Source organism: Leopardus geoffroyi, chromosome A1 (assembly GCF_018350155.1).
Source record: "Leopardus geoffroyi isolate Oge1 chromosome A1, O.geoffroyi_Oge1_pat1.0, whole genome shotgun sequence".
Lineage (NCBI taxonomy): Eukaryota > Metazoa > Chordata > Mammalia > Carnivora > Felidae > Leopardus > Leopardus geoffroyi.
In genome coordinates, this window is record NC_059326.1 from 152749495 (window position 1) to 152766268 (window position 16774).

Here is a 16774-nt window from a genome sequence, read left to right on the forward strand (position 1 = left end):
CCAGATTTTTGAGGTGTAGTGGCTGCTGTTAAATTTCATAGGACTCCTAGTTACCCAAGTGATTTATATCACAGTGCAGAATAAAACTCAGGTCATTTTAAAATCAAGATCTATCTTTTTTGTTTATTAAAAACTAGCTCCCCTGCTTTTTTTCTATTTTGGCAGGGAAAATACCTAAAAACCCTCAGCCTCCAAAGACACACAAATGCCAAAGATTTTCAAGGGAATTCATATTATGTATTTTTAGATGATTAATGTTACCTACCAAAAGGAATAAATTTTCTCTTTAGGGAAGGTATTACCTATTACCTTCTAACCTTGAGAATCACAGCCAAATTCTATTTCTGCCTTTACCATTAGACTCAGTCTTGAAAATGAGCTTGGTGGGGCGCCTGGGTGGCGCAGTCGGTTAAGCGTCCGACTTCAGCCAGGTCAGGATCTCACCGTCCGTGAGTTCGAGCCCCGCGTCAGGCTCTGGGCTGATGGCTCAGAGCCTGGAGCCTGTTTCCGATTCTGTGTCTCCCTCTCTCTCTGCCCCTCCCCCGTTCATGCTCTGTCTCTCTCTGTCCCAAAAATAAATAAACTTTGAAAAAATTAAAAAAAAAAAAAAAAAAAGAAAATGAGCTTGGTTTTCTGTGCCTTAGTTTCTCCACCTGTAAACTATTTCCTACAAGAATTGCTTAAACACCAAAATTTGCTGTATGTATTCATTCATACCTTATATAAATGATCACTTAATTTTAATTTGGTCATCACCCTCTAAAAAATTGTAGCTTGGTAAGTGATTTAAAAGTTTTAAAAATCAAACATATTTTCATCAAAAAATATATTATAATCTGATTTTCCCATCGTGTATTCTGGAGGGGAAGATTGGAGAAAATTTATATTGTGCCATTTTGTAATGTGACTTTCTCAGGAGAAAGATCACTTTCAATTTTAATACTTCCTCAGTTAATTCAAGATGCGTGTGAAGACCATTAGTTCAGTGCTGTGTTGATCATATGTGAATTATTGAAATAAGCTTCTGGGAAATTGTAAACATTCTAAATGGAAAACAGGAATAAAAAAGTCCACATTAAAACAACAATCTACTGGACTTAGAAGGTCATAAAGTTTCCAGTTGTAATGGGCAAATAGTCACTTAGGATTATTAAAACATTGATGTTTTAGGGGCACCTGGGTGGCTTATTCGGTTAAGCATCGACTCTTGATTTCAGCTCAAGTCACGATCTCACAGTCATGAGATGGAGCCCCACGCTGGGCTCTGCACTGAGTGTGGGATTCTCTCCCTCCCTCTCCCTTTGCTCCTGACCCACTTGTGTGTGCTTGCACACATGCGCTCTCTCAAAAAATAAAAATTTAAAAAATATTGTTTCATTCTCTCACTTCCTTAGTACCTTAGCCAAATACCACTTAATTTATAGAAATCTGATCTCAATGGTTCTATTTACTTGCTTTATTATAAATCTGCAGATAACTTTGTGAATTGAGCAAATGCACTGAAGTATTTTTCCTAGCTTTCAATTTGCCTCCACAATTTTAGTCCAGCAGATGGTAAGACAGCCCTTTTAGGCAAGGATTAGCTCCAGGAGGCTCCAGCCATCTGCCTTAAGTGCATTGTCTTCCCCCCCCTTGGAAGATCTTTGTAGAAGTTTAAGGTTGACCAACCGTGAGAACAGATAGGTAGTATTTGCAGGTTGCTTTACCAGCATGAGTCTTGTTTTTCTGGCTTAAATTCTCAGGGACTGTGAAGTTAGGTATTCCATAAGAAGGTAAACTTTAATGCAAAGATAGCCTCCTATATATAAAAAAGTACTTGAAGTGTCTTTAAATTTGCTATATTAACAGGCATACCTTTTTGCTACAATGCTTATTTTTTGTTTACACATTAAATTCTTACAAAACAAAATTGTGTCCTTTTGTTTTATATGAACACGTTTTATTTTGAGCCTACTTAAATATATTTGATAGAGAAAATACAGATTCTACCTAGTAAAATATTTATTGAGCAAGAATGACACTATCAAATATTCTTGAATAAACACCAACAAAAAAGAAAACTCAAGGTGATTAAAGTCATGATAAATTAAGATTTGGCAGACAGTGTAATATTAGTGTGATCACTAGTATCACAGACCTACACTGGATACAACAGAATGCTAAGAAATCTGGAGGATCTTGTTAAACTTTCCATCCCCACCATAACGTACAGTGTCAATGACTTTGCCTTAATATGGTTAAAGGCTCTGGAGTTAGTAAGAACTTTTTATTAAAAAGTAACTTTAAGTACAATTTTAAGGAAAAGTAAGGATTACATCACAAATTCTTCCACTAAATAAATAAAAGCTTCAAACCAACTTTTTCAATTCTTTTTGCTACTGGTAACTTTTAAAAATAAAATATCCTTGAAATGGAAAGGTGGTTTTATGATAAAATTTACACATAATTTGTTAAATATCTGACCCACAACTTGCTAAGAAGTCATGGATCATGCCTTTTAAGGTCATCTCTGATATCAAAGAGCATCCAAAGAACACTCATCTGAAATTTGTTTTCATTTATGTCTTCTAAATAATCCAGTGGATTTTATTTCATTCTAACAACGAGGAAATATGAATTACTAAACCTCTGGCAATTCTATCCAACTTACATAGTATCTCTATTTTAAATAGTTTGAAAGAAGAGGAGAAAACGTTTGCTTTTATTCAATTAAATTCACCAGCTTCCATTTTACATTGAATAATAAAATAGAAACTTTATTACATTTTGCATATCTTAAAATACAAAAAATATGGGGCAGAAAATTTTAAAAACCAGTTTTACAGATGTACATGCTAACAATGTTCTACAATTCCATTTTGCATTTGTATCCAATACATTATACAAAAGATTTATAGTATTTGCATACATAAAAAGAATTAAATAAAGCATTCAGATATTTCTATGATCTAACAGTGCAATATGCATATACTTGGAAGAAAAATACTGATTTCCTGAGTAACGGTGTTGTAATTCAAAATAAGAATGATACCCATCATAATGCACCATTTAAATAGACTTCTAAAAACTCCACCTTTACCCTGTAATTCTTTGACTGGATCCTTTCTTCATAGTATTTCTGAAACATCCTTCATATTCCCAAGTAGGTAATTTTAGAAATAGATACCTTAAAAAGAACTAATAATTAAGTAGTGGTTCATTTAAAGAATTCTTCAAGCCACTGAACAAGCAAGTAGAGTCCAGAAAAAAAAAAAGCTTTAAACGGTAAGTCCTTTGGAAAAGTTCATTTAGCATTACAGTCTTATAATTCTAATGTGGCCAGCCGACTGTATAATCCATTTTAATCTATCTTTTGAAGACATGAATCCCATAATTTTCTAGGAGTAGGACGGCAAAAACTTTAAATGGCATCCAATAGTTCAAAACAACCCTATTTGTACCCAGACTTAAAAAAAAATAATAATCTGCTCTAAAAATAGCAGATTTTTCTTCACTTACAACTCCATTTTTTTTAAGTGAACCAAACTCATTTGCGGTTGCTAACATATATATATCACATATATACCTTCTAATGTAAAGCATCCAAGTAAATTCAAAGAAGAGTTTCAACACAATTAAAATCCACAATATCAAACAATAACTCTTATTAAGTTTTATAAACTAATCTGTGTTTGCCACAAATTTTGATGTATACTAGTACTTTTTAAAAGCTAAAATTATTCGAGACCTGTTAAATGCTTAGGAAATTTTCTTTCATTTAAAATGACCCTTAAAGATTAGAATCTAAAAGTCTATATATAAGGTATATATAGAATTAGATATAATTCAAATATATAGAAAAAGGAAACTGCCTGATTGTGTCATAAGGATATGTTCTATTTCCTTCAAGAGGCCATTCTACAAGACTGAAATGGTTTTTAATCAAGTACACAGTACACTTCACTACCTTACGTAACTTATTTTGAAATCAGACCTACCATGATTTCAAAGTACCACTAGCAAAAAGGAATCACTTGACTGTAATTTCATCAATTCGATGTAAACAAAGTTCTTCATTCCACTCTAAAATAATCCATTTTTCTTTCCTAAAACTTGATTTTTCAGCAGGCGTAATAAATACAATGTAAACCAAGTTAACACAGCATAAAGTCGAAAGATCATACATATTTTCAAGATGCTAAGGCACATTAAAATAATTTTAAAATTTCAAACTAAAAAGTTACTCAAAAAATGATTTTGCTACAACTTCCAATATTAACATTTTTCGTTAATTGTCTAAGGTCCTTTAATATATGCAAGAGCTTTAATGTTTGACTTCTTTGTCCTGTCTTTTTATGATACTTTGCTCCTGAAAGTACATAAAACCTCATGTACCATATGTACTTTTTCACCCCACTTGTTACCAATATTGGAGTTTGAAATATAAAATCACTGGTCTAAAGCTGAAACATTAAAAATTAGTAAATAATGCCCAGAAAATGAAGTGGTATTATATACCTAAAGGTACATACTTTATTATACACAAAACAGGCAATCCAGACTCCACCAAATCTTACTTCTAATTAATCATTTTGGTTACATTTTTAAAACACACACTTTAAGAAATTAAATGATGGAAATTAGTATACAAATGATGTTTACTTAGCCAGACTGTATCTGATCCACAGCAAATCTTAAGAAGTAGCACTATCAAGCCCTTTCAACTGATCTACACACCTTTGGCCTCTGCTGCCCAATTTGATGCTATAGTTCAGAGGAAAAAAAGGTTTAAGTTGAACATTTTCTCTTTGAAAAATATAGGTTAATGGGTCAATCAATAATTTGTCTGTTACTTTCATGCAAAAGGTCTCTCTCATCTTTGCTTTTGATTCATGAACCAATTTCTACAACAGATCTCAGAGGCAGACAATGAAAATTTGTTTTAACCCCATGAAGTTGTGCTTGATAGTGAAGGTGGAGATGAATTTATACAGCCTATGTTATGAATCCTATTGGACCATCTGAAATAATACTTAATTTTAATTCTAAAAATTAAATTAGCTTACATAAGTAGTATTATAAGGCATTAAATGTAATTAAGGCATGTTACTACAAGTAACACAGCAACAACTTATCACAGTATGTGAGGATTTAATTCCTAAATAATGCTAATCTGTATAACACTTTTCATTAAAGAATTACAAAAGTGCTTTCAAATAACAGAGGCAAATATAGTCACTTAAAAAACAGAAGCAGAGGCACCAAGCTTTAAGAGACAAAGATCACTTTTAGGTCTTGACCTAATCCAGTGTTCCAGGGACCAAATGGCAACTTCCCAACCATACACATTATTTTACGGGCTTATAAAAGTTATTTTGCCTAATATATTTAATATTAACAACCTTAAGCCAAAAAATAATTACTTGAAAAATAAAACTTAAACATAACCAGTCTTGAATATAAAAAATGATACATTTTCCAAGTTAAGAACTTCCTAGACCCATATTTAAATTCATTTCTGCTTTAAGCATTGATACAAGATATATGGATTTACAACTCTCAATATCAATGACCAACTGTAGGAATTTCATACTCAATCTATTTATAAATGGCTCCAAAAAAGGGTGAAAAACAAAAGCATCTTCATCCTCCTTAACTTCTGCCTTTAAAGTGGTTATTGAATAGAATTGATTCATCACACTCCAGATTCACGTGATCATTAACACTGTAAATATGAGCTCACTGCTATGTTTTGTGTTGAGCAGCAGGTGACTGAGAATCTTGACTATATAGTTTATGATCATGTTGGCCAAAGGGTATTCCCTTAGTTGGACCAATTCCATTTTCCATTTCTCTCTGTTGTGATGGAGGTGTGACTCCTGAATGCAAATGTGAGGAGGAATCCACTGTTGAATGATGACTAACATCCACTTTAGCTAAAATTTCATAATACAGCAAATAAAATACTGGAGTTATTATACCTACTATCAACATTATCACTACGGCTGTCCACCACCCTATTCCCCAGTCTGCTCCATAATAAGGATCCTTACGTTGAATGTTTTTGTTATCAGGTTCAAAACGTATTTGTTGTGCTGTTAAAGCAGATACCACCTCATTAAGGTTCTCTCTTTTGGTGTCTGTACATTTTACTATTTGTTCTATGTCTCGGTCTACTTCTTTTAAAAAGCTACCAGCTGACTCACTGGAAGAAAGAGAATCATTAGGTGGCAAAATTTCCTGTTGTTCTGGAACATACTGGACAGATGACGGACGTGAAGCCTGTCTTCCTTTTGGAGGATAAAGTGTTTCAGTCAATGAACTAAACTTTTTAACTGGAATTTTGATAGACCTAAGGGCAAAAAAGTCTTGATCGCTGATGAGATTATTAACCCTCTTGATATCTGCTACCTGTAAAAAAAAAAAACAAAAAAAAAAACAAACAACATTCAACTGAATTTTCAATCAAAACAGAGGTAACAGTATTCATTCATCTCATTACTTTTGGAAGGAAAAAAAAAGGTAGAGTTTAATTATTAGTAGTATTAAGTTATCACACCCAGAGAGATTTTATTTGTGGATAACAGTTCTATACCACTCTTGATCTACCAGTCTTAGGAAATCACTAATTACTTTTTACTGTCACTCATGTATTAACACAAATGTTAGGTATTTAAGTAGATCCTGGAATCCTTTGATATTTCTCTTTGTACATCATGCACAAATATCACACTTCTGCTGTTTGTAAACAATGAGAAGGAAGAATTACAGTTATTTATGTTCTTTCATTCTTGCAATTAGAATATAGGCAAATATCAACTTATCCAACTAAAACTACCATATTTTATCAAAACTAAGATGCCATCAACTCTAAGATGTGCCATTATTTATCACTAAGGAAAAAAAATATTGAGGGTGCCACCATTCCACTTACAAAGATGTTAAAATGTATCAAAAAACATGCACCTTAGATAACGTATTTCCCTTATTTGTCTTCTAATGACATTTTCCCTAACTTCTGTGTTCATGCAGTATTCAACCACCCCCAAGATGAGTCATTTTTTATAAGCTTTCCCTATGTATTATACAGTCCTCAACCTGTCTGTATACCCTATCTACCTGCCATTGTGAGGAGGTAGAGCATGGGAGTATTCCTCAGATTACCCATTATTATGCTAGGCCTCCCATAATCTTTGAGTGATTAGTCCCATTCATGATTTCCATCAATGCTTTAACCTAAGCCCTAGTCATTTATCACTCGATTGATGTCAGAGAGGTAAAGTGTGTCTAGAATAAAGCTTTTCTGGCTTGGTCAACTCAATGGATAATAATGTCATTTACTGAGATATAGAACACTTTGGAGGGAGAAAAGAAAATAAACACAGATTATATACGTGTTGACTTTGAGGTGACTGAAATATCTAGGTGGAAGTTATCCAACAGGGAGTTTATATGTCTGAAATTTGAAAGAATGATCTCATCTGGAAATATTGACTTGTGGATTATCAGCAAAAAATGGTAAAAGAAGTCACAAGTGTACACAGATTCACTAAAAAAGACTAGGAGAAAAAGGTGATAAATGAAAGATGACTGAGGAATGCCAACACTTGAGGGTTATGTTGAATAAGAGAAATCTACAAAGGAGATTAAGAAAGAATGGCCAAGGGGTGGCTGGCTGGCTCAGTCAAAAGAGTGTGTGACTCTTGATCCTGGGGTTGTGAGTTCGAGCCCCACATTGGGTACAAAGATTAGTTAAAAATAAAATTTTAAAAGCAAAGAGTGGCCAAGAAAGCAATATACAATGGTGGGTTTGACTATCTGGGTTTGACGGATGGCTATGATACTTTCTAGCTCTATGATTTGGGGCAAGTTGTTTAACCTCTTAACATATGAAATTTCCACATATGTAAAATGACAGTAATAACAGTACCTACCACATAAGGTTTTGCAAAGATTAATAAATTAAAACATATGAACATTCAAATAGCAATATATAGTACATGCAAATGTTAGCTGTTATTAAATATTACTAGTAGGAAAATCAGAAAGCTGAAGAATCAAGGAGGTCAAACAAAGACGGTTTTTAGGAGGGGGTGGTGACTGATCAACTGCAGATTTCTGATCAAGTTCACTGAAGAATGAGAGTTCCTGTTGGAAAAATCAACTCCCTGGAAATGTATATGTGGGAAGAGGATGGAGAGGAAGACTGAGGAGTAATTAGATGAGACAATAAAGGATGCTTTGAAAGTTTATGACCTCAAGACTGTTTAAGGCAAATGAAGACTCACTGACAAACTCCAAAACCTGACCCCATTCTCTTTAAATGTTTGTTTGGTATTGTCTATTCTGACTAGTAACTACTCCATACTCTTACTAAACCAGGCTTCCAAGTCTTAGTGTCTACCTAGGTTCTCACTCTAATTATCCCTATATTCTCCATTATACTAACTTCTTTGGTTGCATTTAGGATTCCAACCTTACAATTTTTATGCTCTTGTCAGTTTTATGACTGGCATGTTTTTAATAATTTCTAAAATTGAGTACTTACAAGAGGAATACAGTACTAAGTACCCTATTTTTATTTACTTTTTTATAAACTATGTGAAGTGAATTTAAAAGAATTTTTTTAATGTTTATTCATTTTTTTTTAATTTTTTTTTAACTTTATTTTTGAGACAGAGAGAGACAGAGCATAAACGGGGGAGGATCAGAGAGAGGGAGACACAGAATCTGAAACAGGCTCCAGGCTCTGAGCTGTCAGCACAGAGCCCGATGCGGGGCTCGAACTCACGGACCGCGAGATCATGACCTGAGCCGAAGTCAGCCGCTTAACCGACTGAGCCACCCAGGCGCCCCTGTTTATTCACTTTTGAGAAAGACAAAGTGCAAGTGGGGAAGGGTCAGAGAGAGGGAGATACAGAATCCGAAGCAGGCTCCAGTCTCTGAGCTGTGAGCACAGAGCCCAACATGGGGCTCAAACTCACAGACCACGAGATCATAACCTGAGCTGAAGTCAGACTCTTAACCGAGCCACCCAAGCACCCCATAAGTACCCTATTTTTAAAGTGATAAATCCTTTTGTAAGGTTCTTCCTTTTTTTGCTGGTTCAACTCCTGGTAAAAGGGAGCATTGCTTAACTCCCTAACACTGTTGTATCAATCTTCCTTATTGTAGACAAGACCTTCTTTCCTCTAATGTTAAGCTAACTGCCCTTTCATCATTCTTCATTTTAAATAAGGAATCAGCTGAATACCCCCAAATAATCTCTGTAAACTTCTTCTCTATCATTAATACACATATTTTAGTCCAAGCCCTGATCATCTTCACTTGAATTATTCCAACAACCTCCTTACTGGGTCCCCTCCAACTCACCAGCAGGTTTCCCTACCATTTTGTAGTACTCTTGTTAAACCTTATAGCAGTGTTCTTACTGTATAGATCAAACTTTTCCTCCGTTCTCTCAAAGTGCTTCATCCCAATCAGTCTACGCCCCTCATTTTTGAAACATCTATTAAACTTCCTCTGTTGTTCACCTTATTTTCTCCTTAAAATCTTCTCCATATCACTGTCCTATACCTTTCTCCTCATATACTCTAGTCATATTTTTTTCCTTTTCACCTCATTGGAAATATAATCTGTTTTTAATCATTCATATAGATGGCATTTCAAACTTCTCTTCTTGTAAGACAATTTATTAGGTTCGTTAAAAAAAAAATCCATGTCTTTCTCTAGTAAAGCTAGTGGACCACACTTTTCTCTTGAATCTCCACCTTGGTAATTTCAGCCTGGCCCCTAATTTTATTTATTTATTTTTTTAATATGAAATTTATTTTCAAATTGGTTTCCACACAATACCCAGTGCTCATCCCAACAGGTGCCCTCCTCAATGCACATCACCCACTTTTCTCCCTCCGACCCCCCATCAACCCTCAGTTTATTCTCAGTTTTTAAGAGTCTCTTATGGGTTGCCTCCTTCCCTGTCTGTAACTTTTTTTTCCCCTTCCCCTCCCCCATGGTCTTCTAAGTTCCTCAGGATCCACCTAAGAGTGAAAACATATGGTATCTGTTCTCTGTATGACTTATTTGACTTAGCATAACACTCTCCAGTTCCATCCACGTTGCTACAAAAGGCCATATTTCATTCTTTCTCATTGCCAAGTAGTATTCCATTGTATATATAAACCACAACTTCTTTATCCATTCATCAATTGACGGACGTTTAGGCTTTTTCCATAGGAGATATTTGGCTATTGTTGAAAGTGCTGCTATAAACATTGGGGTGCAAGTGCCCCTATGCATCAGCACTCCTGTATCCCTTAGGTAATCTTAGTTACTATCCATCATCAACCTTCTAAAGCACATTTTGTAAATTATTTCTCTACAAAACATGAATTCACATGTTTATGTTAAAAATTAAACCAGATATACTATGATATAATAATAAATGGTACTGCCTCCATGAACAAGTTGCAAACCCCCCGCCCAAAATCCAGCTCTTATCTCATCAAGAAATGTGTTTCACTAAAATACTTTATTAAGTTTTTAAATAAAAATTCTTAATGTGTCTGTTTTGAACAACTATGAATTGCAGTAATTATTTTAAAAAAATACATAGAACCTTAGGGTCACAGGAAATTTTTAAAAATTCAGTTCATATTTATATATATTTGTGGGTGCCTGTATGGCTCCGTCGGTTAAAAATCTGACTCCTGATTTCAGCTCAGGTCATGATCTCATGATTCGTGAGATCAAGCCCCATGATGGGCTCCAACCTGTCAGCTTGAGATTTTCTCTCCCTTTCTCTCTGCCCCTCCCCACTCACGCTCTCACTCCCTCTCAAAATAAACATTTAAAAATAAGTAAAATAAATTTGTATGTATTTGTATAAACAAGTTTATAAATATGTATATTATTGTAGAGAACTATGACAGGTAACCAATAAAAGGCTCTCAAGTACAAAAATATACATTATGGAAGACTGTGGAGGGAGGATGAAAATTTTAATCGAGGAGAAAAAGAAATGATAAAACTTTTATGCTAGTAAAAGTTTCATGCTTATACACTGGGGCACCTGGGTGGCTCAGTGAGTTGAGGGTCCAACTTGAGCTCAGGTCATGATCTCAGTTTGTGAGTTCGAGCCCCACATTGGGCTCACTGCTGTCAGGACAGAGCCTGCTAGGGATACTCTGTCCCCCTCTCTCTCTGCCCCTCCCCAGCTCATACTCTATCTCAAAAATAAACATTTAAAAGGAGAGAGAGAGCGAGAGAGAGAGCATATAAAGAGTATTCTAACAGTCTTATTTTTAAATATCAATAGTGACAACATTTTTGAAATTATATCCTTTATGTCATTAGGAATTATTTAAACTCACTTTAAAACGTGCAAGGAGGTACACAGTAAATACATTTCAAAATTCTACTAGGAGTATGACAACATAAAGTTCAAAAAACAGTTTCCGTATCAACGTGTTTACATGAAAACAGATTCCGCACTAAGGATGCAAGATGGACATAATGACACATATATAAAATGGATATAAAGAGTTTAGTATTATTAAAATAAAAATATACCTCCCTTTTTATCAGTCCTACTTTGGGGAACCTACTCCACAGAAATAAAGGTAGCACCATTTATTTTTAATTAAAAAAAATTTTCTTTAATGTTTATTTTTGAGATAGAGCACAAGTGACACAGAGAAAAAGGGACACAGAATCTGAAGCAGGCTCCAGGCTCTGCGCTGTCAGCACAGAGCCTGACCCCACGAACCTTGAGATCATGACCTGAGCAGAAGCTGGACACTTAACCGACTTAGCCACCTAGGTGATACAGTTTAAAGATACAGTGCTGATGATATTCACCACACAATTCAAAACATGAAGAAAATCTTGAGTACATGATAGAATAGTTTAATATCATGGTATATCCATACTATGCAATACTATGTAACTATATAAAATGAGTTAGATGTGTAAGACAGTGAAGCATGTCTATGATATATTAAGAAATGAGGGGTGCCTGGGTGGCTCAGTAAGTTAAGTGTCTGACCTTGATTTTGGCTCAGGTCATGATCTCATGCTTCATGAGATTGAACCCCTTGTCGGGCTCCATACAGAAAGCTTTCAGCTTTCTGACTGGGATTCCCTCTCAATCTCTCTCTGTCCCTCTCCTGCTCATGTTCTCTCTCTCAAAGTAAATGAATAAACATTACAAAAAAAAAAAAAAAAGGAAGAAATAAAAAAGACAAAAGCAACTTGCAGAGTAATAGGCACAGTATACACCAATTTTTTTAATGTTTTTATATTATGTATTTTTTTTGAGAGACAGAGAAGGATGGGGGAGAGAGAGAGCGCACACGTGTGCATGTGCACATGAACGGGGGAGGGGCAGAGAAAAAGGGCGATAGAGGATCCAAAGAGGGTTCTGCCCTGACAGCAGTGAGCCAATATGGGGCTGGAACTCACGAACTGTGAGATCATGACCCGAGCCGAAGCTGGATATTCAACTGACTGAGCCATGCAAGTGCCCCAAACCAATTTTTAAAAACAAAAATTGGGGCACCTGGGTGGCTCAGTCGGTTAAGCAGTCAACTTCAGCTCGGGTCATGATCTCACAGTTCGTGGGTTCAAGCCTCATGTCAGGCTCTGTGCTGACAGCTTGAGAACATGGAGCCAGCTTCGGATTCTTTGTCTCCCTCTCTCTGCCCCTCCCCAGTTTGCACTCTGTCTCTCTCATTCTCAAAAATACATAAACATTAAGAAAATTGTTTTTTGGTTTTTAAAATTTTTTTTATTTATCTTTTTTTTTGTTTTTTGTTTTTTTTTAACAGAAAAACAAAAAATCACCAACACCGCAAGTATTTTAGATAATACATATTTATATTTATATATTACACATATTATTTTTATAAGCACAAAAAAAGGTATGGAAAGAAACACCCCAAAGTGTGTTATTTCAGGAAGATGAGGCAGAAAAAATTTTTCCTTATATATTTCTATATTCTCTTAAAACCTGAGTAAGGAGACAAGATAACACATTTGGGTGTCTTTTAATATTGAAACTAGACTCATGGATTTAGAAATAAACGGAAATCCAAGTATTCACTTAAAAATTTAAAAAGTTAACATCTACCAACATAATACAGTTTTCTACGGAAAGAAAGGAAAAGACAAGATAAAAGCACAGAACTTACTTCAATTTGTGCTAATGAACAAATAATTTATTTTGGACAGCATTATGCAAAATCAAATTTTCAAACTTACCGTACAACAGTACTGAAGGGCTATTGCATTTAAAGTATCTCCTTCCTGTATATCTTTTGTTAATACTATAATGTCATCAAGTCTATCTCTTGATGTACTTCTTCGGATTTTCTCTTTTCCTCTGGATCGAAGCTCATACACTTCGGCATCCTCCTCCAACATGTCACTGTCTGTACAATTTCCAAATGCATGTACTTGACCACTTGAATGAACTCCTGGAAGAGGAAAACTACGATTCTGATGTCTCCCTGCCATGTCAAAATCTGAGGGGGAAAGAAAGAGAAAACTCTGGAATGTAGCTGATGCATATGACTGAGTTACATGAATCTTACATTCAGGACACATTATACATATATTTTTAAGAGTGATTTTAGTTATTTAAAAATTTAGGTTTGAGTTTTAGAGATGTTAAAGTGCAAAGAACATATCTGGCAGCAGAAACAATGAGAGAGGAGGAAGAGGTAATCCATTCTTATAAACTATGTATCACCAAAAGTGGAGGTGATAAACATTTTCACGGAAGTAAACAGTTATTTTTTTAAGGTCAAAAAATTACGTTCCCCTTATTCTGAGTATGCGAATAAAATTAAGGAAACTTCTGATCATATATGTGCAATTTATAATTCTGATAAATCAAAGTACAGGTTTTATATGTACAAACAAAACACTTTAATAAATCCAAATATTCTGGCTTGTTCAGCATTTTAAGCTCATATATCTTTTGTACTACCTATCTACCTCCTTGGATCAAGTGGACTTCAGTATTTATGTTTAGTATATATAGCATGTGCTTTCTATATAGGTCATAATTTTGCCCTAGACCAAGGATTCTTACTTTTTGAAAGTTTTTCACCAACATTTATCAAAGTCCTCATCCAACTCAATTTATGGTCGATAAAGTCTGAATATAGCTTAGGCCACTACATTCATTTCTACATCAGAAAATATACTGTTAAGAATGAGCACTGGCCTAAATTAAAAGCATACATCAATAAGCGTGTATCAATGAGTACTTTCTGTTTACTTGTATATGCATTCTCAACTGATCTTCAACAAGCTGGCCTATTCTCATTAAAGACAAAACAAAAATAAAAAACTAATTCCACAGGTCCAGTTCTTGCTTCATATTACATGTTCACATAAGAAAGAAAGTATAGTAGATTGCTTTCAGTTATTGTTGTGAAAGATGGAAAGAAGTAGACAAGGAGTAAAAGGCATTTTGGAGATAAAATACTTAGGACTTAATACTGTGACTCAGATATCAAGAGGCAAAAGAAGTTAAGAATTATGCCAAGATTTCAGATTTGCATCATTGAGGAAATGGTGATGCCATTCTCTAGAATACAGAACACTGGAAGAAAAGTGGGAGGCTAGACTATGATTATAAATTCCTTTAAGACAGCCCAAAAGAATGTGAAGTAGCCCAGCAGGCTACATAGTCAAATTCAGAAAGGTCTGGGCTAGAAATATAATTTAATGACTCATGTGCATAGGTAGAAACCGAAGCCGTATGGGTATAAAGGAGACTACCTAGAAAAAGTACAGAATAAGAAAAGAGGAGCCAAGACTGAGCCTTGAAGAACTGCTTGCTACGTGTAGTAGTATGTGAGGGAAGGAAAATCAGCCTGCAAAGAATATGGAAAAGGAATATTCAGAAGAAGAAACCATAAAAATATTATGTCATGGAAGCCAAGCCCAAATGGTGTCTTAAAGGACTTAGTTCAGTTGTGAATACTACAAATATGAAGTGACAAAGAGAAAAAAACAAAAAACAACTCTCTGACTCTGCTGTACAACAATGCAATGCTTTAAGAACTCAAGGGTTTTTATTAGACCAACCTAGATAACTAATAGTTACATGTTAAGTAGACTTAAAAGTTAAGAACCACTTAATATACACTAATTTATTTTTTTTTAATTTTTTTTTTTAACATTTATTTATTTTTGAGACAGAGAGAGACAGAGCATGATCGGGGGAGGGTCAGAGAGAGAGGGAGACACAGAATCTGAAACAGGCTCCAGGCTCTGAGCAGTGAGCACAGAGCCCGATGCGGGGCTCGAATTCACATACCGCGAGATCGTGACCTGAGCCGAAGTCGGACGCTTAACCGACTGAGCCACCCAGGCGCCCCATTATACACTAATTTAAATGTGGCCATACTTCCCTTTAGATTCTTCCTCCCTAATAATTTGTTGTTAGAATCCCAAACTGGCTTAGAACAGTTGAAATTCAGTGAGCAATGTGCAAAGCCATTTTACATATTGACATCAAACTTTCTCCAGAGTCTATTGCTAAATACTAAATAATACGACTAGAACTTCATCTCACTATCTCTTCTCTTGTGTAATGAAATGCAGGCAGCAGACTACCACAAAGTGGATACTGTTTTTGAATAATCAAGAACTGGTTGTGACTCCAATGGAAGTGGAAAGCTAGTCACAGGCCCAAGCAGATAATTATCTAAGCCGACTATACAGAGAGCAGAAAGTACATAATATTCATCTCATCTGGCTCAATTTTCTTCACCTGTCTTAATTCTTAGGGGAAAAAAAAACCCTGCATGCCACCTAGATTACAAACCATGGCAAAAAGTAATTACCAATGGATACGTTATTAAAGCATTTAACCAGCTCACTCTGTAACTGTAAATTGTTTCCCAAACACCTTCATACTTTATAGTAACTGTTGTTGGGTGTTTTGCTTTGACATTCTTTAAGCAGATAGGGCCATAGGGTCATAGGGCACAAGGTAGTTCAGCACTGGGATAGTAGTAACACAGGGACTGTATCCGCCAGGGGCAATTCAGGTTTTAAAAACTTCTCTTCCTCTCTATTCCACACACCTAGATTTTTTCTTTCCCTGTTTATATGATGATTAAATCTCAGGTTTTTACGCCACACCGTTACACTTGGACGGTGTGGACGAGATGTTGCCAGCATATATTGTCGTGGGGTAAATACAGTGTTTAGGTTTTAAATGCGTGGCTCTGAGAACCAAACAGGTAGGATTCCTTCCTCTGACCCTGTTTCCCCGAGAGTGTAAAGAGGGGCTTCGGTGGGGTTGGTGGCGAAGATCTCCTCTGCCTTGAGGTCTCCTACATGCAGGCCAGGATCCGAGTCCCAACCGGCGGCCCCGGCTACACCTGCGGCCGAGGGCTCTCCGCCATCTCCAGCGAGAGTGTAGCAGGGCCCAATCCCGCCGACCGCCATGTTTACCTGTTCGGTTAGCAGCGGGGACGCAACGAGGAGCCCGCTGCCAGGTCCGCCGCCGCCGCGGCTCCTGTCCCGGGCAAATTCATGACCAACCCTGCGCTTTTGGCTGCCCCTGCCCTCTGCCGCCACCGCCGCCAACGTCTCTGCCTTCCGGACCGTGCGCCGCCGCCACGTCCGCAAACCTGCCGTGCGTCATCGCGTCAAGTGGGCGGAGGTGGGCAGAAGAGGGGGAGGAGGAGGAGGCCGGAGGTGGAAAGGGGCGGGGAAGGAGGAGGGCGGGGACGCGAAGGCGAGACCAGACCCGAAGGCTTCTTAACCACTG

General features: G+C 36.2%; 1 protein-coding gene across 1 annotated transcript; it reads right to left on the reverse strand.

Moving 5' to 3' along the window:
* Positions 1-2728: 2728 nt before the first annotated feature.
* Positions 2729-16765, reverse strand: LYSMD3 (LysM domain containing 3). The gene is made up of 3 exons (XM_045497843.1): positions 16456-16765; positions 13240-13502; positions 2729-6390 (listed from the first exon to the last, which is right to left on the reverse strand). The coding sequence occupies exons 2-3, from the start codon at positions 13492-13494 to the stop codon at positions 5725-5727; spliced, it is 921 nt and encodes a 306-aa protein (XP_045353799.1). The 5' UTR covers positions 13495-13502; positions 16456-16765; the 3' UTR covers positions 2729-5724.
* Positions 16766-16774: the final 9 nt, after the last annotated feature.